Source organism: Mobula birostris, chromosome 21 (genome assembly GCF_030028105.1).
Source record: "Mobula birostris isolate sMobBir1 chromosome 21, sMobBir1.hap1, whole genome shotgun sequence".
NCBI lineage: Eukaryota > Metazoa > Chordata > Chondrichthyes > Myliobatiformes > Myliobatidae > Mobula > Mobula birostris.
Window position 1 is genome coordinate 63,040,711 of NC_092390.1, and position 24,924 is coordinate 63,065,634.

At 41.6% G+C, this 24,924-nt stretch overlaps 1 protein-coding gene across 1 annotated transcript in view; it reads right to left on the bottom strand.

Annotated features, from left to right (window-relative positions):
• Window positions 1–248: 248 nt before the first annotated feature.
• atp6v1ba (ATPase, H+ transporting, lysosomal, V1 subunit B, member a) overlaps window positions 249–24,924 on the bottom strand; it is an 89,072-nt gene continuing 64,396 nt past the window's right edge. Inside the window, exons 8-14 of the mRNA XM_072239615.1 lie at window positions 23,166–23,263; window positions 20,206–20,329; window positions 14,929–15,079; window positions 7,285–7,367; window positions 3,434–3,538; window positions 1,754–1,883; window positions 249–1,127 (exon numbers count right to left, since the gene is read on the bottom strand). Coding sequence (XP_072095716.1) covers window positions 985–1,127; window positions 1,754–1,883; window positions 3,434–3,538; window positions 7,285–7,367; window positions 14,929–15,079; window positions 20,206–20,329; window positions 23,166–23,263 — 834 coding nt within the window. The 3' untranslated portion in view covers window positions 249–984. The remainder of the gene's footprint in view (window positions 1,128–1,753; window positions 1,884–3,433; window positions 3,539–7,284; window positions 7,368–14,928; window positions 15,080–20,205; window positions 20,330–23,165; window positions 23,264–24,924) is intronic.

Consider the following 24,924-nt stretch of genomic DNA (forward strand, 5'->3'; position numbering starts at 1 on the left):
TTTCATAGTACTGTAGTAATATTGGTAGTGTTCCAATTTAAATTTAAATACACAAATTGTTACTCAGTTAAATAGTAGCTTGCTTTTTTTAAACTTCAGCTAATCGGGGCAGCTACTTAATTGGACCTAAATGTACCGGTCCAGATGAGTCCCAATTAACCAGAATCCACTGCATTTTCTTTCATAATGTACGCAGATCATCAATTCATTCCTCATTCACTGAAATATTAAAAATCAATTAAAGCCTGTTATTTTTGTTCAGTTATAATTTTTATTACAATCATTTGGAATGCATTCCTATATCATTTTTGCTAAGATCAGTAATCACAGATTCAAATGACTTTCCATGTACTATTTTCAACATTATTATGTTTCAAAAAAGAGTAACTTGAAGACCAGCACATAAAAATCAATTGCACCATTTAGTTAAAACAGATCAATTTGTCCCATTAATTTAAATTTAATTTACAAAGAAACATTATGAAACATTGTTTTACATGTCACAGAACACTTTCCATAAAGAATTGAATAAAGTGATTAGGTATGCAAATATACTTTAAACACAGTTGTTAATTTTGACTTACATTTTCTTGACAGCAGAATGTATCCAAATTTTCCCACATTTCAAATGTAGCAAATGTCTACATATGTTAGGCTTGACTGACTATGCAAATTGCCTTTTAATATCTACTTTAGTTTTTTCTTTCAGTGTTAAAATTATTTATATTTTCCAATGATTGTTTGATCTCCAATGTGTGCAGACAAATTTCTACAAGTACCAGCATGCTAACATAAACATTCTTCTTTTAAATACCTGTAATTTTTGGACTCCAAAATAATAATTTGTTCATTTATCTATTAAATCTTTACAATACAAACAAGTAAATATATGTAAACAACTGGATTGTGTGAGATGTAGAATGCTCCAATACTTAATATGTTCTTTAAAATTGAAAATAAAATTTTACTCTTGCATTTAGAGATTTACTGATGCCTGGCAGAATCTCTTGGATAAAACTCTGCCAGTATGTTCTGAGGAATACGTTTCAACATCTCCTTGGGGAAAATTCGGAGCAACTGCCACCCAATATCCAATGTTTCAAACACTGTCCTGTTCTCATAAGCACCTAAACAATAAAAAAAAATTGCTTATCCATATTTCAGATTATTTCTTTTAATACAAGTATTACAAACTTGATATAATAATAAATCTTTTGTACTTCAAAAAATTATGACACAGAAGACAGGAGTTTGATGCTAGAACATGACAGCTCCAACAATTTAAGCTCAGCAACATTCAGGACAAAGCAGCCAACTTCTTTGTGACTTCAACCACCCGTACACAGTGATTGCAATGTGAATCACCTACAAAATGCACTGGAGTTATTTGTCTGGGATACTCTGACAGTACATTCCAACTCAGTGCCTCTACCAACAAGGACAAAAGCACGGAATCACCACATGCAAACTCCTCTCGAAATGCACCCGACTTAGAAATGTGCAACTGATCATCAGATGTAGATCCTGGAAATAAAACCCTACGCAATGGCAATGTGGAAGTACCTTGATGAGAAGGACTGCAATGACTAAAGGCAGTGTCTCACCCTCACCACCACAGGTAACAGATGTTGGCCTTTACCCTGTAGCACCCAGATGCTGATGAAGCGAATGAATGAAAAAAATTCTAAATAATTCAAACAATTTACTTTTGGGTTAAAAGAATTGCTCAATGTATATGGCCATCTACACGTACCTTGTGCAATGAAGTTCTTCTCAAATTTCTGCAAAAATTCTAAATATAACAAGTCGTCAGAGGTGAGAGCTTCTTCACCAACCACAGCTTTCATTGCCTGGACATCTTTGCCAATAGCATAGCAAGCATACTGCAGAGAGAGGACATTCCACAACCCATTCAGCAATACATTACAAAAAGGTTAGGAACAAAAAACAATGGAGAATTAAACTCTTGTTAACTGCATCAGCTTTAAGCATTCCAGTATTATTTGGACTTGCTTTATATAATGTACTTTAGTGCAGAATTAAGACAGCTGATTTTAGCACACAGGTGGAAGGGTGGAGATAAGGAGGAATAAGGCACTCTTTCCCTCAACTACGCTGTAGGTCACCCTTTGGCAAGGTGTTGCACCTGCTTAGCCACACCGCCTCACCCCGGTCACGGTCACATGAAGCCATGGGAGCAGCTGGTGCGTGACCATATGAGCAGCTGGTACATAACCAGGACTTTTAATACACGACCACTGACACCAGGTAGACAATCTCTGAAGAGTACTGATAATGGCTGGGGTCACACGTACTGTAAACACATTGCCCAAAAGGCAGCAATGGTAAACCATTTCTGTGGAAAAATTTGCCAAGAATAATCATGGTCAACACCATCGCCTACATCATATGACACGGCATATAATGAATGAACGAATGATTCTAACACAAGAACAACTTTATGCTTGTGTTTTATCAGTAAAAGAAATGGATTATGAAAACTACAGCCAACTGTAAGGACAGCAAAAAAGGTCGTAGGCTGCAGTCTACCATCACTGCTGAACTCGTATGTGTCCAGAACAAAGTGGGCTAGAAAAAAATCACTTCTGACACTACCCACTCAGCAAACTGTCTTTTCTAAATACTCCCTTCTGGAAAGTACTATTGGGCTATTAAAACAAAAACTTAACTCCACCTTAAAAGTTTCTTTCCCCAGGAGGTTAATCTAATCAACCAACCTAGTTAGCCACCCACCACTCCAAACTCTTCTGCACACTGTGGTTTTAAGCATTCAGGCTTGGAGATGCCAGAAATGGCTGTGTGAAAATGAAACTATTTCACTACTTCAAGTTAGGACTATGAAGAATTAAGGTGTTGACTATAGTCTTGAATATTACAATGAAAACATAGATTTGGAAGATGCAATCACCGAAAGCATCGTATGAAGGCAGTCTGCATTAGGTGTCTGCAATGATTTTGTAAAGTAGTGGTTCCAATTAACTGGAATCCACTGTACATGTAAATGCATATGGCAAATAAAGTTGATCCTTGATCGATTAGTCAAAATATTCCCATCACATTTACAATGACCAGTACCAAATATGTTTCAGCTGTGTGATGGATACGAGTTAAATAGGGCTTACTATGTTTACAGGAAGCATAGTGGGGAGATGTTACCTTGCAAATCTGCTTGCAAAAGTAAAATTTTAGTATTATAACCTGTCAGAGATTTGTGCAAAGCAAAATCATTTCATATACTAAATCTCACACCCCACTCCCAACTAAACAGGATTATCTTGGTGCAATACATGCTATACTTCAGAATTCTGTATTTGTCCATAAGGGGTAACAAAAATAGTACATATTTAATTTTAGATAACACCTCATTTCTGAAACCACTGATTTTAGATATTTAGCTGTTTATAAATCTTACCAGCTGATTAGACACATCTGGATGATCTTTGCGTGTCATACCTTCTCCTATGGCAGACTTCATCAATCGGGATAGTGATGGTAATACGTTAATAGGAGGATATATCTGTAAAACAGAACTTGCTGTAAAATCATTTACCTCCCCTTGGAAGTGTTATTGTTGTTTCAAGTTTTATTGATTTACAACATTGAATCACAGTGGATTTAATTTGACTTTTTTGACACTGATCAAAAGACTCTTTCATGTCAAAGTGAAAACAAATTTCTACAAATTGGTCTAAATTTATCACAATTATTAAACTCAAAATAATTCATTGCATAATTACTCACTCCCGTCAAGTCAGCGTTTGGTCAATGCACCTTTGGCAGCAATGTAGAAAGGATGTTTCCCATGGTGGGGAAGTCGAGGACAAGAGGGCACAGCCTCACGACAGATGCAGAGAAATTTCTTTAGCCAGAGGGTAGTGAATTTGTGGAATTTGTTGCCACAGGTGCCAGGCCATTGAGTGTTTTTAAGGTGGAGCTTGATAGGTTCTTGATTGGACACAGCATCAAAGGATATGAGAAGGCCAGGGAGTGAGGCTGCAGAGGGGAAATAGGATCAGCCATGACTGAATGGTAGAGTAGACTCAATGGGCCAAATGGCCTAACTCTGCTCCCATGTCTTATGGTCTCATTACAGCCTTGAGTGTGTGGATAGGTTTCTATCAGCTTTGCACATCCTGACACTGCAATTGTTCTCCACCCTTCTCTACAAAACTGCTCAAGCTCTGTCAGATTACACGAGGATTGTGAGTGAACAGCGCTTTGCAAGTCCATCCACATGTTCTCAATTGGATTGAGGTCTGGACTTTGACTTAGCTACTTGAGGATATTAACTTTGTTGTTTTTAAGCCACTCTTGTGTAGATGGAAAACAAATCTTCTCCAAAGTCGCAGTTCTCTTGCAGACTGCATCAGGTTTTTCTCCAGGATTTCCCTGTATTTTGCTGCAGTCATTCTACCCTCTATCTTCACAAGTCTTCTTGGGCCTGCTGCAGTGAAGCATCCCCACAGCATGATGCAGCCACCAACATGCTTCATGGCAGGGATGGTGCATTTTTGATGATGTGCAGTGTTTAGCTTATACCAAACATAGCATTTTGTATGATAGCTTGAATTTTCGTTTCATCAGACCATAGAACCTTCTTCCAGCTGACTTCAGAGTCTCCCACATGCCTACAGGCAAACTTTAGCCAAGAATTCATGAGATCTCTCCCGACCCACAGTGGCTTTCTCTTTGCCACTCTCCTATAAAGCTATGACTGGTGAACAGTTGTTGTATGTGCAGCCTGTCCCATCTCAGACACTGAAGCTTGTAACTCCTCCTGTAGAGTTGTCATAGGTCTCTTGGTGGCCTCCCTCACTGGTCCCCTTCTTGCACGGTCACTCAGTTTTTGAGGACGGCTCACTATAAGCAGATTTACTGCTGTGCCATATTCTTCCCATTTCTTGCTGATTGACTTAACTGTACTCCAAGGGATATTCAGTGACTTGGAAATCTTCTTGTATCCATCTCTTGACTTGTGCTTTTCAATAACTTTTTCACCGAGTTGCTTGGAGTGTTCTTTTGTCTTTATGGTGTAGTTTTGCCAGGATACTGACTTACCAGCAGTTGAACCTTCCAGATACAGGTGTACTTTTACTATAATCAATTGAAATACTTCGATTTCTCACAGGTTTCCAAAAACAGATCTCCATTTAACTAATTTTGTGACTTCTAAAACCAATTTGCTGCACCAATGATGATTTGGTATGTCAGAATAAAGGGGGTGAATGCTTATGCAATCAATTATTTTGTGTTTTATAGTTGTAATTAATTTAGATTACTTTGTAGAGATTTGTTTTCACTTTGACATGAGTCTTTTTCTGTTGATCAAAAGAAGAAGCCAAATTAAATCCACTGTGATTCAATGTTGTAAAACCAGAAAACATGAAGACTTCCGGGGGGGGGGGGGGGGTTGAAAGGGTTGAATACTTTTCGTATTAAATGAAGTATGCATCATTGTACTGTATGACTATTACAAAATAGTGTATTCAGAGCCACAACTCTTTAAAAATGTTACCATTCATTTCTTTCATCTCTGTCAATCATGTCTCCACACTGCAGTCTTCAATTGAACCAGTGCTTATTCCAACAAGGGGTTTCCCAATGTTCATTTCACTATTGACCGGACATCTATTTTGCAGCGAATGCTATGACTTTAGGGAAAAGGCCAAACAGATTCTTTTTGACTGCTCATTTGCCTGAGTAGTGGACAGTTATTTTCATATTCTAACCATATAAGGCATTGGTGAGGCCGAATCTGGAGTATTGTGTTCAGTTTTGGTCACCAAATTACAGGAAGGGCATAAATAAGGTTGAAAGGGTGCAGAGAAGGTTTACAAGGATGTTGCCAGGACTTGAGAAACTCAGTTACAGAGAAAAGTTGAATAGGTTGGGACTTTATTACCTGGAGCGTAGAAGAATGAGGGGTGATTTGATCGAGGTATGTAAAATGATGATGGGTATAGACAGAGTGAATGCAAGCAGGCTTTTCCCACTGAGGCAAGGGGAGAAAAAAACCAGAGGACATGGGTTACGGGTGAGGGGGGAAAAGTTTAAAGGGAACATTAGTGGGGGGCTTCTTCACACAGAGAGTGGTGGGAGTATGGAATGAGCTGCCAGATGAGGTGGTAAATGCAGGTTCTTTTTAACATTTAAGAATAACTTGAACAGGTACATGGATGGGAGGTGTATGGAGGGATATGGTCTGTGTGCAGGTCAGTGGGACTAGGCATAAAATAGTTCGGCACAGCCAAGAAGGGCCAAAAGGCCTGTTTCTGTGCTGTAGTTTCTATGGTTTCTATGTTCCCTGAAACAATTTTGCAGCATTCCCTACTATATATTTTTTCGCGATGATATAAAATTTGACCTCTAATTCTGGCCTTTCTTTCAAAGTGGAATCGCTACAGCAACCATCTTAAATCTTTTCATCATGATAAAGATTTCCTATGGATTTCCTGTTTTCTCTCTTCTCAAGAATGCTAGCTTATTCAGTCTCCTAATAGATAACAACTTCAGCCTTAGCATTATGTAGTAAACAAATACTTCCTTTCTGTAAAAAGAGAATAAAAATGATTCACAAAACTAACCAAAGTTATTTCCTGCAACACACACAAAAAATGCTGGTGAACGCAGTAGGCCAGGCAGCATCTCTAGGAGGAGGTACAGTCGACGTTTGGGCCGAGACCCTTCGTCAGGACTAACTGAAAGAAGAGATAGTAAGAGATTTGAAAGTGGGAGGGGGAGGGGGAGATCCGAAATGATAGGAGAAGATAGGAGGGGGAGGGATGGAGCTAAGAGCTGGAAAATTGATTGGCAAAAGGGATACGAGGCTGGAGAAGGGACAGGATCATGGGACGGGAAGCCTAGGGAGAAAGAAAGGGGGAGGGGGGAGGAAAGCCCAGAGGATGGGCAAGGAGTTATAGTGAAAGGGACAGAGGGAGAAAAAAAGATAGAAAAAAGGGGAAAAGAAAAAATAATAATAAGGGATGGGGTACGAAGGGGAGGTGGGGCATTAACGGAAGTTAGAGAAGTCAATGTTCATGCCATCAGGTTGGAGGCTACCCTGACGGAATATAATGTATTGTTCCTCCAACCTGAGTGTGGCTTCATCTTGACAGTAGAGGCAGCCGTGGATAGACATATCAGAATGGAAATGGGACGTGGAATTAAAATGTGTGTTTTACTTCCTTTTCAGTTTTGCTCCATCCAGAAATGAATTTCACAAACTTACAGAACCTTTTAAAAATATACCTTCTAAATGGTTACCTGTCTATTGTGTAACTGCCGGTCAACATAGACTTGCCCTTCTGTGATGTATCCAGTTAAATCAGGAATCGGATGAGTAATATCTACAATGAATAGCAACAGATATATAGTGATTCAATTAATTATTTGATAATCATTTAATTTCAACGGTAAGCCAGCATTCGATACACACTTCCATAATCCGAAAAAATGTATTTCAGAAAAAAGATAATGGCAGGATTTGTAGTCAATTCTACCAGAGAACCATACAGCACTTGAGGTCTTAAGGTGACTCTGCTTCCCCTTCACATTGGGTACAAGATACAAAAGCTTGAGAACACCTGCCACCAAGGTCAAGGACATTTTCACTCCTGCTGTTTTAATATCCTTGAATGGACCTCAAACAATATAGTTGAACTCTTAATCTCTCAATCTATCTTGTCATGCCCTCGCCCTGCACTTTCTCTGTAGCTGTACTGCTATTCTGTACGGTTTCCTTTTTCTTTGTACTACCTTGATGTACTTGTGTGTGGAATGATCTGCCTGGATGGAACTCAAACAAAAGCTTTTCACTGTATCTTAGTAGTTGTAACAATAATAAACCAATTACCATGAGCCACAACTTTAAAAGATTTATTCATCCTCAATATCTTGCACATCATTTACTTATTGCAAGCACATACAGAATTGCACTTTGAACCCTTCTATCAAATCCAGATCCATAGCAATAATAGATTATAGTTCATATCACAAACTGCATTTTTAAAAATATCTTCCTCTAATTTTCAGAGGCACATTAAATATGTCATCCAATTACTGAGACCATCTTCATGCCATCTCCAATGTAAACAGTATTCTATGTATACAAACACTCAATTTTCAACAGTTCTATTTATCTTACTTTAATCTTTTTTGCTTCAAAGAAATGAACCCAACTACTACTTTAAGCATTGTACAACAGGGGGAAACCCTGGGGATCTTACAGTTCAAGTATATGGTTCCTGTGGCATAAAAGCAGGAGTATTATATTATGTGCAGATTTGGTCATTCTGCTACAGGAAAAATGCCATTATGAGCAAGAGGCCGAGAGAGAAGGAGTAGGAATCTCGGAGAGAAGACTTTGTTTTAACACTGCTCGGGGAAAAGAGGGTAGACTGCACAGGTGCATGACATAGAGCAGCGGTCCCCAACCACCAGGCCCTGGACCAATACCGGGCCACGAGGAAACGATACCAGTCAGCTGCACCTTTTCCTCATCCCCTGTCACGCACTGTTGAACTTGAACATAGGGTTGCCAACTGTCCCGTGCTTGCCGGGACATCTCGTATATTGGGCTAATTTGCTTTGTCCCATACAGAACCGCTCTTGTCCCGTATTTCCCCTGCTAAGGTAGAGCATTCCTATGAAACCCTTTGTGCCGAAATGGTGTGAAATGAAGAAGCAATTATCATTAACTTATATGGGAAAAATTTTTGAGCATTCCCAGACCCAAAAAAATAACCTACCAAATCACACTAAATAACACATAAAACCGAAAATAACACTAACATATAGTAAAAGCAGGAATAATATGATAAATACACAGCCTATATAAAGTAGAAATAATGTATGTACAGTATAGTCAGGAAGATAAAGGCAAAACCAATTTGTGGAAAAGAAATCGGCACGTACGCGCATGCGCACACAGGTGCCCATGCAAGGCTTCATGGACTTCGTAGTTTTTCCCCCGGAGTAAAGTGCCCAGGATTTGACTGCTACTTTTGTCCCTTATTTGGGAGTGAGAAAGTTGGCAACCCTAACTGTAAGAGACATGTTGAGGTGAGTTTAACCCTACTTGACACCACCACCACCCCCCACCTGACCGGTCCGCAAGAATATTATCAATATTAAACCGGTCCACAGTGCAAAAAAGGTTGGGGACCCTTGACATAGAGCGCCAAAGGTTTAAAAAAAGACCACCATATACAGCGGGCAGCAGCATGAGAGGGAGCAGAGTGGGATGGCTTTGGCTCAACAGGCTTTGGCGTGAACAGGCAGAGGCAAGGGTAGGTTCCAGTAAGTTTTGTTTTGTTTGTTTAGAGTAGAGAGAATGCCAGGCAAGACATTGGAATGCTCCTCTTGCAGGATAGACAATAGGTGCAGGAGTAGGCCATTTGGCCCTTCGAGCCAGCACCGCCATTCACTGTGATCATGGCTGATTATCCACAATCAGTATCCAGTTCCTGCCTTATCCCCATAACCTTTGATTCCACTATCTTTAAGAGCTCTATCCACCTCTTTCTTGAAAGCATCCAGAGACTTGGCCTCCACAGCCTTCTGGGGCAGAGCATTCCATATATCCACCACTCTCTAGGTGAAAAAGTTTTTCCTCAACTCCATTCTAAATGGCCTACCCCTTATTCTTAAACTGTGGCCTCTGGTTCTGGACTCACCCATCAGCGGGAACATGCTTCCTGCCTCCAGCGTGTCCAATCCCTTAATAATCTTATATGTTTCAATAAGATCCCCTCTCAGCCTTCTAAGTTCCAGAGTATACAAGCCCAGTCGCTCCAACCTTTCGACATACGACAGTCCCGCCATCCCGGGAATTAACCTTGTGAACCTACGCTGCACTCCCTCAATAGCAAGAATGTCCTTCCTCAAATTTGGAGACCAAAACAGCACACAGTACTCCAGGTGTGGTCTCACCAGGACCCTGTACAGCTGCAGAAGGATCTCTTTGCTCTTATACTCAATTCCCCTTGTTACGAAGGCCAGCATGTGGGAAGTCAGGGAGACCTCCAGTGTCCCTGACAACGACACCTACAAGAAGTGCATCCAGCTGAAGCTCCCAACAAACCGTGTTAGTGGACTGCAGCAGGAGCTGAATGACCTCCGGATCATTTGGGAGAATGAGGTGTTTATAGATGGCAGCTTCAGGAAGGTAGTTACGCCAAAAGAGCAGCGGACAGGTAATTGGGTTACCGTCAGGCGAGGGAAGGGGAAAGGGCAGGCAGAGCAGGGTTCCCCTGTGGCCATTCCCCCCAACAAAAAGTATATCAATTTGGATACTGTTGGGGGGGATGACTTACCTGGGACAAGCTGCGGCAGCCAGATCTCTGGCACTGAGTCTGGTTCTGCAGTGCAGAAGGGCGGGTGGAAGAAGAGGAGAGCGGCAGTGATAGGGGCCTTGATAGTCAGCGGTACAGAAAGAAGGTTCTGTGGTCGTGACAGAGACTCCCAGATGGTTTGTTGCCTCCCAGGTGCCAGGGTCAGGGATGTCTCTGATTGCGTGCACAGCATTCTGAAGTGGGAGGGTGATCAGCCAGATGTCATGGTACACATCGGTACCAATGACGTAGAAAGAAAGAGTAAGGAGGTCCTGGAGAGTGAGTATAGAGAGCTTGGTAGGAAGTTAAAAAGCAGGACCTCGAGGGTCGTAATCTCAGGATTGCTACCTGTGCCACGTGCCAGTGAGGGTAGGAATAGGATGCTCTGGCAGATGAACATGTGGCTGAGGAACTGGTGTGTGGGGCAGGGTTTCAGATTTCAGGATCATTGGGACCTCTTCTGGGTCAGGTGGGACTTGTACAAGAGAGACGGGTTACACATGAACTCCAGGGGGACCAATATCCTTGCAGGGAGGTTTGTTAGTGCTACTGGGAAGAGTTTAAACTAGATTTGCAGGGGAATGGGAACCAGAGTGCCAGAGCAGATAGTGGAGCGGGGGTGAAAATAAATGATGTTAAAAGTTCATGCAAAGTCACAAATAGAAGGGTTGTGTGTGGTGGTAATAATCTTCTGAGGTCTGTCTATTTCAATGCAAGGAGTACTGTGGGGAAGGCTGACGAGCTGAGGGCATGGATTGACACATGGAATTATGACATCATACCCATTAGTGAAACTTGGCTGCAGGAGGGGCAGGACTGGCAGCTTAATGTTCCAGGCTTCCGATGTTTCAGATGTGATAGAAGAGGAGGAATGAATGGTGGGAGGTGGGGGGTGGCATTGTTTGTCAGGAAAAATGTTACAGCAGTGCTCAGGCAGGACAGATTAGAAGGCTTGTCTACCGAGGCCAGTATGGGTGGAGCTGAGAAACAGGAAAGGTATGACCACATTAGTGGGATTGTATTATAGAGCACCCAATAGTCAGCGAGAATTGGAGGAGCAAATCTGCAGAGAGATTGCAGACAACTGCAGGAAACATAAAGTTGTGATAGTAGGGGATTTTAATATTCCACATATTGACTGGGATTCCCATACTGTTAAAGATCTAGACGGGTTAAGAGTTTCTAAAATGTGTTCAGGAAAATTTTCTAAATCAATATATATAGGTACCAACTGGAGAGGATGCAATATTAGATCTCCCATTAGGAAACGAGTTAGGACAGGTGACGTAAGTGTGTGTAGGGGAACACTTTGGTTCCAGTGATCATAACTCCATTAGTTTCAACTTGATCATGGATAAAGATAGATCTGGTCCTTGATTTGAGGTTCTAATCTGGAAAAAGGTCAAATTTGAAGAAATGAGAAAGGATCTAAAAAGCATGGATTGGGACGGGTTGTTCTCTGACAAGGATGTGATTGGTAAGTGGGAGGCCCTCATAGGAGAAATCTTGAGAGTGCAGAGTTTGTATGTTCCTGTCAGGATTAAAGACAAAGTGAATAAGAATAAGGAACCTTGGTTCTCAAGGGATATTGGAACTCTGATAAAGAAGAAGAGAGAGATGTATGACATGTATAGGAAACAGGGAGCAAATAAGGTGCTTGAGGAGTATAAAAAGTGCAAAAAAAAACATAAGAAAGAAATCAGGAGGGCTAAAAGAAGACATGAGGTTGCTTTGGCAGTCAAGGTGAAGGATAATCCAAAGAGCTTCTACAGATATATTAAGAGCAAAAGGATAGTAAGGGATAAAATTGGTCCTCTTAAAGATCAGAGTGGTCGGCTATGTATGGATCCAAAAGAAATGGGGGAGATCTTAAATGGGTTTTTTGCGTCTGTATTTACTAAGGAAACTGGCATGGAGTCAATGGAAATAAGGCAAACAAGTAGTGAGGTCATGGAACCTATACAGACTGAGGAGGAGGAGGTGCTTGCTATCTTGAGGCAAATCAGAGTAGATAAATACCCAGGACCTGACAGGGTATTCCCTTGGAATTTGAAGGAGACTAGTGTTGAAATTGCAGGGACTCTGGCAGATGTATTTAAAATGTCGGTATCTACGGGTGAGGTGCTGGTGGATTGCAGGATAGCTCATGTTGTTCCGTTATTTAAAAAAGGCTCTAAAAGTAATCCAGGAAATTATAGGCCGGTAAATTTGACGTCGATAGTAGGTAAATTATTGGAAGGAGTACTGAGAGATAGGATCTACAAGTATCTGGATAGACAGGGACTTATTAGGGAGAGTCAACATGGCTTTGTGCATGGTAGGTCATGTTTGACCAATCCATTGGAGTTTTTCCAGGAGGTTACCAGGAAAGTGGATGAAGGGAAGGCAGTGGATGTTGTCTACATGGACTTCAGTAAGGCCTATGACAAGGTCCCACATGGGAGGTTAGTTAGGAAGATTCAGTCGCTAGGTATACATGGAGGGGTAGTAAATTGGACTACACATTGGTTCAATGGAAGAAGTCAGAGAGTGGTAGCTTCTCTGAGTGGAGGCCTGTGACTAGTGGTGTGTCACAGGGATCAGTGCTGGGTCCGTTGTTATTTGTCATCTATATCAATGATCTGGATGACAATGCGGTAAATTGGATCAGCAATTTTGCTGATGATACAAAGATTGGAGGTGTACTGGACAGTGAGGAAGGTTTTCAAAGCTTGCAGAGGGATTTGGACCAGATGGAAAAATGGGCTGAAAAATGGCAGATGGAGTTTAATACAGACAAGTGTGAGGTATTGCACTTTGGAAGGACAGACCAAGGTAAAACATACAAGGTAAATGGTAGGGCACTGAGGAGTGCAGTAGAACAGAGGGATTGGGAATACAGATACAAATTTCCCTAAAAGTGGCATCACAGGTAGATAGGGTCGTAAAGAGAGCTTTTGGTACATTGGTCTTTATAAATCGAAGTATTGAGTATAAGAGTTGGAATGTTATGGTGAAGTTGTATAAGGCACTGGTGAGGCTGAATTTGGAGTACTGTGTACAGTTTTGGTCACCAAATTACAGGAAGGATATTAATAAGGTTGAAAGAGTGCAGAGAAGGTTTACAAGGGTGTTGCCAGGACTTGAAAAACTGAGTTACAGAGGAAGGTTGAATAGGTTAGGATTTTATTCCCTGGAGCATAGAAGAATGAGGGGAGATTTGATATAGGTATATAAAATTAAGATGGGTATAGATAAAGTGAATGCAAGCAGGCTTTTTCCACTGAGGCCAGGGGAGAAAAAAAACCAGAGGACATGGGTTAAAGGTGAAGGGGGAAAAGTTTAAAGTGAATATGGGGGGGGTGGCTTCTTCACACTGAGAGTGGAATGAGCTGCCAGATGAAGTGGTAAACACGGGCACACTTTTAACATTTAAGAAAAACTTGGACAGGTACATGGATGAGAGGTGTATGAAGGGATATGGCCCAGGTGCAGGTCAGTGGGACTAGGCAGAAAAATGGTTCGGCACAGCCAAGGGTCAAAAGGCCTATTTCTCTGCTGTAATGTTCTATGGTTCTAAGCTAGAAAAAGTGCAATGATTTATAAGGATGTTGCAATAGACCAAATTATGAAGAGTTTGAGCAGGTTGGGACTTTTCTTTACTGAAGTGTAGGAGAATGAGGAATGATCTCATAGAGGTGTATAAAATTACTGGTATATATGGGATGACTGTGCAGTCTTTTTCATAGAGTTGGGTGGGGCAGGGCATAGGTTTAAGGCGAGAGAGGACAGATTAATTGGGGGCTCGAGACATGGAATAAGCTGCCAGATGAAGTGTTTAAGGCAAGCACATTAACATTCATAAGGTACTTCGATATGTACATGGATAGGAAAGATTTCAAGAGATATGGACTAATCATGGAGAAATGGAACCATCCTAAACAGGAATCTTGGTCAGCATGGACACTTGGGCCTAAAGACCCATTTTGTAACTCTGCATCTGAATGACATCTCTTATCCTCTGTCTTGTTCTACAAAACTCTTTCTGCAATTTTTACAAGGGCTTGAGATCTTGACAAAAGGATGGTTCTCGGAAATGAATAAGTATGCAAGAGAGATTGAGAATAGTATCACACTTTCTGGGTTCAAGGTAACACACACAAAATGCTGGAGGAACTCAGCCAGTCAGGCAGTATCAATGGAAATGAATAAACAGTCAATGTTTCGGGCCAAGACCATTCTTCAGGATTGAGGTTTGTGCTTTTAGTACCAGTCAAATCAACTTGTCCTGCCTTCTTTAGATAGAATTCAGAGTGGGAAAGGCAAGTGGGGAGGTAAAGGGTGAGAGAAAGAAAGCTGGAGGAAGGAAGTAAAGGGTGCAAGGAAAGGAAGAAGGAAGAGCAGTTGGATGAAATGACTGTTGCTTTTTCCTTGCACATTGCTTAAAATTGTCTCATTTATTTTACCTGTACTCACTTCCCCCCAAATGCATCACTTCACATTTCTATATATTAAATATATGACACTTGTTTTTTTTTTAAAAAAAGTTTAACACTTGTTTTTCTAGATCAGATCAAAATACACTGTCTATATTCACCATCATTTGGCATAGTGAGGATGGGAATCTGTGTGATGGACCCATTTCTACCCTCAACACGTCCAGCTCGTTCATAAATGGTGGCCAGATCTGTATACATATAACCAGGGAAACCTCGACGACCAGGCACTTCTTCTCGAGCTGCTGAAACCTTAAGAAAAGACAAACAACTTATAAGCTTTTAATACCAACTATTTACATATCACTTCAAGTTCTGCCTGATGAAATAGTCATTGCTGAAATACAAAGTAACAATGGTAAACACTGGATAATGGGGTCTACACACATTGCAGAGTTTCTTTGGAGACTAAAATAGTAATACAGAAAATCTGAAATAAAAGGCAGTCAAGATAGCTGGTATGAAGGTGTGGTGAATTCAGGCCAATTAGCTACATGGATGCAAGCAGCGAAGTTCAGATGTAGAGTAAGAATCTCTGCAGAGCATCCAGTTAGGCCATCTGCTAATGTCACCATATCCACAAGGTTCTGGTGACATTCCCAAACAATATACTAACTTGCAAAGAGGATGTATTCTTGATAATGCAATCAGAATCAAGTTTATTATCACTGGCATGTGACGTGAAGTTTGTTAACTTAGCAGCAGCAGTTCAATGCAGTACATAATCAAGCAGAGAAAAAATATAAATAACAAAAATAATAATAAATGAACAAGTAAATCAATTATGTATATTGAATAGATTTTAAAAACGTGCAAAAACAGAAATACTGCATATTAAAAAAAAAGAGAGGTAGTGTCCAAAGATTCAATGTCCATTTAGGAATCGGATGGCAGAGGAGAAGAAACTGTTCCTGAATCGCTAAGTATGTGCCTTCAGGCTTCTGTACCTCCTACCTGATGGTAACAGTGGGAAAAGGGCATGCCCTGGGTGCTGGAGGTCCTTAATAATGGATGCTGCCTTTCTGAGACACCGCTCCCTAAAAAATGTCCTGGGTACTTTGTAGGCTAGTGCCCAAGATGGAGCTGACTAGATTTACAACCTTCTGCAGCTTCTTTCAGTCCTGTGCAGTAGCCCCTCCATACCAGACAGTGATGCAGCCTGTCAGAATGCTCTCCACGGTACAACTATAGAAATTTTTGAGCGTTTTTGTTGACATGCCAAATCTCTTCTAACTCCTAAGAAGGCTGTCTTGCCTTCTTTATAACTACATCAATATGTTGGAACCAGGTCATATCCTCAGAGATCTTGACACCCAGGAACTTGAAGCTGCTCACTCTCTCCACTTCTGATCCCTCTATGAGGATTGGTATGTGTTCTTTCGTCTTAACCTTCCCAGAGTCCACAATCAACTCTTTCGTCTTACTGATGTTGAGTGCCAGGTTGTTGCTGCGGCACCATTCCATAGTTGGTACATCTCACTCCTGTACGGCCTCTCATCACCACCTGAGATTCTACCATCAATGATTGTACTTGTCAGCAAATTTATAGAAGGTATTTGAGCTATGCCTAGCCACACAGTCATATGTATATAGAGAGTAGAGCAGTGGGCTAAACACACACCCTTGAGGTGTACCAATCAGTGAGGAGGATATACTATCACCAGTCTGCACAGATTATGGTCTTCCGGTTAGGAAGTCGCGGATCAAATTGCAGAGGGAGGTACAGAGGCCCAGGTTTTGCAACTTCTCAATCAGGGTTGTGGGAAAGATGCTGAACTATAGTCGATGAACAGCATCCTGACATAGGTGCTTGTGTTGTCCAGGTGGTCTAAAGCCGTGTGGAGAGCCCGTGAGATTGCTTCTGCCATTGACCTATTGTGGCGATAGGCAAATTGCAATGGGTCCAGGTCCTTGCTGAGGCAGGAGTTCAGTTTAGTCATGACCAACCTCTCAAAGCATTTCATCATTGTAGATGTGATAGTCATTAAGGCAGCCCACATTATTCTTCTTAGGCACTGGTATAATTGTTGCCTTTTTGAAACAAGTGGACACTCCACACTAGTTCTTCTAGAATAGGGGTTCCCAACCTGACGGTCTACAGATCCTTTGCTTAATAGTATTGGTCAGTGGCATAAAAAAGGTTGGGAACCCCTGATCTAGAACATCCCCAGAACATCTCTGAGGAAAGCTCATTTGTTTCCATTCTGCAAACGTAGCTCTCCTTGACAAAATATTAAAATTATTCTATTTCCAAAATCTAGGATGAACCAAAGTTCTGAGCACTCAGCAAGCTGGAAACCTTTTCATGCTCTACTCACAGTAGTTAATATACTGATAATCCATCTCGATGCTTGACCTTCATTAATAAAATTGGGAGAGACCGCGGGTCATCAGAGAGGCAAAGCGTGCACATGCTCAGCGAATCCACAGCCACTTCCAGGACAGCGGCGACACACAGCGCATGTGGAAAGACATTCAGGACATCACCAACTACAACACAACACCACCTGTCTGCGCGGGTGATGCCTCCCTCCCAGATGCGCTGAACAACTTCCACGCCCGGTTTGAGGTGGAAAATGATGTGGCGGCGAGGAAGACCACCCCTCCTCCAAATGACCAGGTGCTGTGTCTTACCATGGCCGATGTGAGGAGATCCCTGTGCAGGGTCAACCCACGGAAGGCTGCTGGACCAGAAAATATTCCTGGCAGAGTGCTTAGAGGATGTGCAGATCAGCTAGCAGAGATTCTCACTGACATCTTCAACATCTCCCACATCTCCCTGAGCAGCGCCGTCGTTCCTACGTGCTTCAAGGCCGCCACCATCGTCCCCATGCCGAGAAGTCTTCACTGTCCTGCCTCAATGACTACCGTCGCGTTGCTCTCACATTCATCCTCATGAAGTGTTTCAAGAGGCTCGTCATGAGGCACATCAAGTCCCTGCTGCCCCCCTCACTGGACTCCCTGCAGTTTGCGTACCGTCCTAACCGTTCAACAGACGATGCCATTGCCATTGCCATCACCCTCCACCTGGCCTTAACCCACCTGGACAAAAAGGACACGTACGTTCGAATGCTGCTCATAGACCTCAGTTCAGCATTCAACACAATCATTCCTCAGAAACTGATGGAAAGCTGAGCCTACTGGGCCTGAACACCTCCCTCTGCAACCGGATCCTAGACTTCCTGACTGGGAGACCTCAGTCAGTCCGGATCGGGAGCAGCATCTCCAACACCATCACACTGAGCACGGGGGCCCCCCAGACCTGTGTGCTCAGTTCACTGCTGTTCACTCTGCCGACCCACAACTGTGCTGCAACACACAGCTCAAACCACATCACTAAGTTCACCGATGACACGACCGTGGTGGGTCTCATCAGCAAAAGTGATGAGTCAGCATACAGAGAGGAGGTGCAGCGGCTAACAGACTAGTGCAGAGCCAACAACCTGTCTCTGAATGTAAACAAAACAAAAGAGATGGTTGTTGACTTCAGGAGGACACGGAGCGACCACTCTCTGCTGAACATTGAGGACTCCTCCGTAGAGATCGTTAAGAGCACCAAATTTCTTGGTGTTCACCTGGCAGAGAATCTCACCTGGTCCCTCAACACCAGCTCCATAGCAAAGAAAGCCCAGCAGCGTCTCTACTTTCTGCGAAGGCTGAGAAAAGTCCATCTTCCACCCCCCATCCTCACCACATTCTACAGAGGTTGTACTGAGAGCATCCTGAGCAGCTGCATCACTGCCTGGTTCGAAAATTGCACCATCTCAGATGGCAAGACCCTGCAGTGGATAGTGAGGTCAGCTGAGAAGATCATCAGGGTCTCTATTCCCGCCATTACAGACATTTACACCACACGCTGCATCCGCAAAGCAAACAGCATTATGAAGGACTCCACGCACGCCTCATATAAACTCTTCTCCCTCCTGCCATCTGGAAAAAGGCACCGAAGCATTCGGGCTCTCACAACCAGACTGTGTGGCAGTTTATTCTCCCAAGCCATCAGGCTCCTTAATACCCAGAGCCTGGCTTGACACCAACCTACTATACCCTTTACTATGCCTACTGTCTTGTTTATTATTTATTGTAGTGGCTGCACTGTTTTGTGCACTTTATGCAGTCCTGGGTAGGTCTGTAGTCTAGTGTAGTTCTTGTGTTTTTTTTTCTTACGTAGTTCAGTGTAGTTTTTGCATTGTTTCATGTAGCACCATGGTCCTGGAAAATGTTGTCTCATTTTTACGAGGTTCTGTACCAGCAGTTATGGTAGAAATGACAATAAAAAGTGACTTGACTTGACGTCCTTTGAATTGTCAAAACTATGTATTCTGCAATAGTATGGTAGATGTCTATTAGACACTCAAAGGTTAGTCTAAAAATCGGCTTGATTGAAGTGGTATTCATTTGCATGAATCAGAATCTCTTGCAAGGAAGGCCCTTTTCAAATGCTAGCACATACTACAACCCCGATTAATGCTTCCATGCAGCACCAGGGATGAGTACTACAATGACAATGAACCCAGGAGACATTTTCTGGTTGATCACCAACCTTCTCCGACCTCAACAAACATCACAGAATGCCAAACTTGGTGATTAAGGAACCTTGCTGCATAACACATGTACTGCAGTGTTTTTCTACAGCTAGCAATTATTGACAGAAAATCATGATTATATTTCATTAGCGCAGCATGAGCTCTCTGTATAACAACAGAGAAGACAGCACAGATCTTGGCAGCAAACTCAATTTTTGTTTCATCTACCACAGTAGCACAGCAGTTGGTGCAACATATGACAGCTTGGGGCAGAGTTTGGAGTTCAATCCCACCACCCTCTGTAAGGAGTTTATACGTCCTCCCCGTGGAATGTGTGGGTTTTCTCTGAGTGCTCCGGTTTCCTCCTACAATCCAAAGGTTTAATAGATAGTTTAACTGATCATTGTAAATTGTCCCATGATTAAGTTAGGGTTAAATTTGGGTTGCTGGGTAGTGCGGCTCAAAGCGCCATAAGGGCCTATTCACTGTATCTCCAAATAAAATTAGTAGAATAGGCCAGTCAGCACCTTGAGCCTGCTCCTTCATTCATTAGCGACATTGCTGTTCCAGCATTCCTAAATCCACTCTCCTGCTCATTCCCTAGATATCGATTACCTTACTAATTAGAAATCTATCTCAACTTTAAATATACCCAAGCACTTTGCACCCAATTCTTTCAAGTGGCATGGAGTTACAAAATCTAAACCAAAAGAAGTTCTGCTTGATCTTCATCTTAAATGGGCATCCCCTTATTCTGTGACCATGCCTCCTCACTCTGGTCTCTCTCTGAATCCTTGCAGGCCATCCAACATCAGGATAAACATTTTGGGAGAAAAAAAAACACACACATACCTCTCTCAGAGCTTCAGCATAAGAACTCATGTCTGTTAAGATAACCAGCACATGTTTTTCACATTGGTAGGCAAGGTACTCTGCAGTGGTCAGTGCAAGGCGAGGAGTAATAATGCGTTCAATGCTGTTGAGAAACAAAGTTAACCATCAGTGTCTACAATACTTTTGCTAGTCCTAGAGTGTAAACATTTCAGAATTTTTCTGCACATACATACAAAATACAGTATTGCATTGCAGCTGAGATAGTTGAGGATAAGTACAGAGGCTGATCTCTTTAAGACAGACCATTCTGTTGGATAATTCAATTTAAGTTTGTTTCACCATACTGGAAAATTAACATTCAACTCAAAATACTGCAGTTGAAACAGGTGGTGCAGAAGTAAAACTTTAAAACTGTCAATACCACACTTTGACTGCAATAATCTATTTAGTTTCAATGAAAAATTAAGCCAGGGTCAAAAATTATACAGTGTATAAACCCATTTGACTCCTGGGTTTGTTACTGACCCTGTGCCCAATTTTAAAAATTCACAATCCTTGAGCCTCAAAGGCCCTAAACCTCAAACTCTCATCTAATTCTCTATTTCCGCATTAGCAGTATAGCAAATAAAAGTAGGTCATTCAAGTACCATGTCTGCTCTGTCCTTCAACTCTTAAGAGCTTATTTTATATATTTATATATTTATTTTTAATTTAGAGATAGAATGTAGAATAGGACGTTTTGGCTCTTTGAGCTAAGCTGCCCAAAAACCCCCGATTTAATCATAGCATAGTTACAGGACAATTTACAATGACTAATTAATCTACCAACTGGTATGTCTTTGGACCACGGGAAGAAACCAGAGCACCTGGAGAAAACCTATGTGTTCCATGAGGAGGACATATAAACTCCTTACAGAAGACACTGGAATCGAACTCTGAACTCCGATGCCCCAAGCTGTAATTGCATCGTGCTAACCACTATACTACCATAGTGCCCAATATTTTTCTCTAGCCTACTATCGTATTCTGCTTTCCCTTATTACTGCCCAAATCTCTTTTCCCAAATCTTGAGAAAGTTTACTGCTTAATTTTGGCATTATAATCCTTTTCCTTTGATCAAGTAACAAAATTAAATAGTCCATTCCAAGGCTGAAACATTTGATTGTCTTTTTAGTATATATTCCTTTTTTGTGTGCGTGTGTCTGTGCACATGTGTGTGTCTGTGCGTGCGTGTGTCTGTACGCGTGTGTGCGTCTGTGTGTGTGTGTGTGTTTGTGCATGTGTGTGTGTGTCTGTGTGCGTGTGCGCGCGCCTCTCTCTTTCTTTCTCTGTGTCTCTCTGTACACACACATATATAAAATATTGATACACAGATTTTTTTCTCCAATTCATTTGCGGGGTGTGGGCGTTGCAGGCTAAACCAGCACTTATTGCCTATCCCTAGTTACCCTCAAGAAACTGGTGATGAGCTGCCTTCTGTAACCTCTGCAGTCCCTGAGGTGTAGGCACACCCATAGCGCTGTTAAGGAGGGAATTCATGATTTTGACCCAGCGACAATGAAGGAATGGTGTTATGTTTCCAAGTCAGGACAGTGAGTGATTTGGAGGGGGATTTCCAAGCAGTGGTGTTCCCAGGTACCTGCTGTTCTCATTCTTCTAGATGGCAGTGGTCGTGGGTCTGGAAGGTGCTGCCTCAGGAACTTTGGTGTGTTGTTGCAGTTCATCTTGCAGATAGTACACACTGCTGTAACTGCTCATCGATGGTGGAGGGATGGGATGCTTGTGGAAGTGGTACCAATCACGTGGGCTGCCTTGTACTGGATGGTATCAAGCTTTTGAGTGTTAATAGAGCTGTACTCATCCAGGCAAGTATTATTATATTACACTCCTGACCCGAGCCTTGTTGATGGTGGACAGGCCTTGGGGAGTCAGGAAGGGAGTTACATGCCACAGGATTCCTAGCCTTTGACCTGCTCTGGTAGCCACAGAGTTTATATGGCTAGACCAGTTCAGTTTCCTGTCAATGGTAACCCTCAGGACGTCAATGGTACAAGATTCAGTGATGGTGATGCCACTGAATATAAAGGGACGATGGTTATTGCCTGACACTTGCATGGCTCATATGTTATTTGCCACTTATCAGCCCAAGTCTGGATATTGTGCAGGTCCTACTGCATTTGGGTATAAACTGCCTCACTATCTGAGGAGTCATGAATGGTGCAGAACATTGTGCAGTCATCTGCGAACACCCCCACTTCTGACCTTATGACGGAAGGAAAGCCTTTGATGAAACAGCTGAGGATGGTTGATTGTAGGGTACTTCCATACAAAATATTTTTCTAGTCTACCATATTTACCTTGCTCTGAGGCCTTTCAAAGCATCTCTTTGGTCCTAATGTTTTGGTCTCAAGTTCCAATACCTCAGATGTCACATTTTGAGAAACATTAACTAAGTTAAGTCACTGTAAAAGATTAGTGCAGGAAAGCAGCAGTGAGTTAAAAGATAAGACGCAATCTTACTGAACAGCAGAGCAAACATGTGGGCTGTACGGCCACCTCTTTCCACCTCAAATATTAAGACTCGTATCTAAATGCAATTTGTTACTCAATCAACATACTTGAAGTAAATAGTTCTTTTCTAATTCTTCTCTCAGAACACTTCAAAGGCTTGATTTGATCAGTTTTTTAATGTCCTTTAAGACTCAGAAACTAAATCAGTTATTTATTAAATGTGGTAATATCAATGAGTTGTACAAGACTAAAGTAATATCCCAAATATTTCTGGGAAATACCAGTGCACAACAAAAAGGCTGAGTTAAGAATAAAGCCAAGATAATTATCAATTCCTCTGCTGTTTTCCACAGTAAAGTGAGGCACCTGCCATCTTTTTAAAATGGGCAATGCCCATCAACTGCAGATACCTGTCTAATTCATACAGCATACCTGTTGCGAGCCAAGAGTACAGAATTGTTACTTACGTTGGGTCATTTGCAAGATTCAAAAACAGACAGACGTTGTCCATTGATCCATTTTCTTCAAAGTCAGATTTAAAAAATCTTGCTGTTTCCATATTAACCTGTTAAACAGAATACAAGTGCTCAAAACATATTAACCTGTTAAACTGAAGACAAGTATTCAAAACAGAGGCCAAAATTTGGCTAATTTTACGTTAGACCTAAACATCTAACATGCAGGACAAAAAACGAAAAGCTAAAAGCACCATAAAGAGGCAAGAATATAAAAGCACCAAATGGATGGGAGGGCAGATTGTGCTGATATTGGAAAAGTTGCAATGTTTTGGGGGGCTACGGCCAGGCTGGGTATGGATTAATAACTTTGGAACAAAGGTAGAGGGTAAAATAATAAAACAATGAATATTAATGGTCCTGTTTTCCTCGCCAGAGGGGTAAATTATTAAAAGAGACACCACTAAATTTAATTAGTGGTCATTTGAGAGGAAATGAGAGTTGGTGTGGAACTCATTGGTTAAAAAGGAAGGGGTAGAAACACTCAATATATTTAAAATAGTACTTGGATTAATTATGTACTTTCCAAAAGGCCACTCAGTCCCTCAAACCTCCTCTACAATTCCATAAGATCATGACTGACCTCACTGCAACCTCATCCACAGTTAAACTTTCAACCCCTTGCTAATGAAGTGTAATACAGTCAAAGACTGCACCAACCACCCTTTAAGAGCTGCAAACCTTTAGCACAGAAGTTCCCCACCTTTTATGCCATGGAACTGTACCATTACCCGCAGGGTTCATGGACCCCAGGTAGCTGCTTTAGCAGCTACAAACCTAGACTGTCCAAATATCTTTTAAAAAATCTACATTTTTAAAGTTTTAGTTCACCAAATCTTTTCTGAATGGCTTCTCAACATTTATATCCTTCCTCAAATAGGAGTTCAAAACTCTGCATGGTACTCCTGATAATTAGCTAGCCATTATCAACCAAGCTACAGACAAAAGCTGCAAAATAGAATTATAATAGTTTGGGGGGATGTCTAATGGTTCACTCTATGGTATAATTTACTGATTTATGATTACAAGGAGTCACACATTAAGATCCCTGACATGGTGAACAAATGTCATCCCCTGGTGAATCATACGAACAAAATTATCAGGTCCTAAGTAATCTCTGAATTATCACAAGAAATTAGCATTAGTACGGATAAATGCAAAATTCCATAAAAGACTATTAACAAGACTCTGGGAATTAAAGATCACTAAACTCATCTGCTGAACTAAGAATGGAGGGTATCCATAGGATGAAATGCATGCCACAATACTATTTGGTTTTACAGGAGATGGGTTAAATTTTCCAAATGATTTTTGAAGCAGCACAGTACGTTACAAATATGACAAATTAAAGTTATTTGAATACTAATTATATACAATTTAGACAACAAAATAAATAAAAATACATGACCTGCCAGCAGAGCTGAGTTAAAGCCTCAGCAATGAGAATGTTGGCCAGGGAAGCGAGAAGACACTGACATTAGTTCTAACAGTGGACTTAGACGGATTTTACTGTGATCACTTTACTATTCTAGAGGTGACTAGACACCTCAGAGTATACAGGACAAGGATCACTGCTGCATGGCAGACCTAGGCATTATGTGCTAGGTTTGAGGCCTTCATAACACCATAAGACAAAGGATTACGACATTCAGACCATCAAATCTGCTCCACCATATCCTTCTCAACTCATTACCCTGCATCCCCCTCTAAT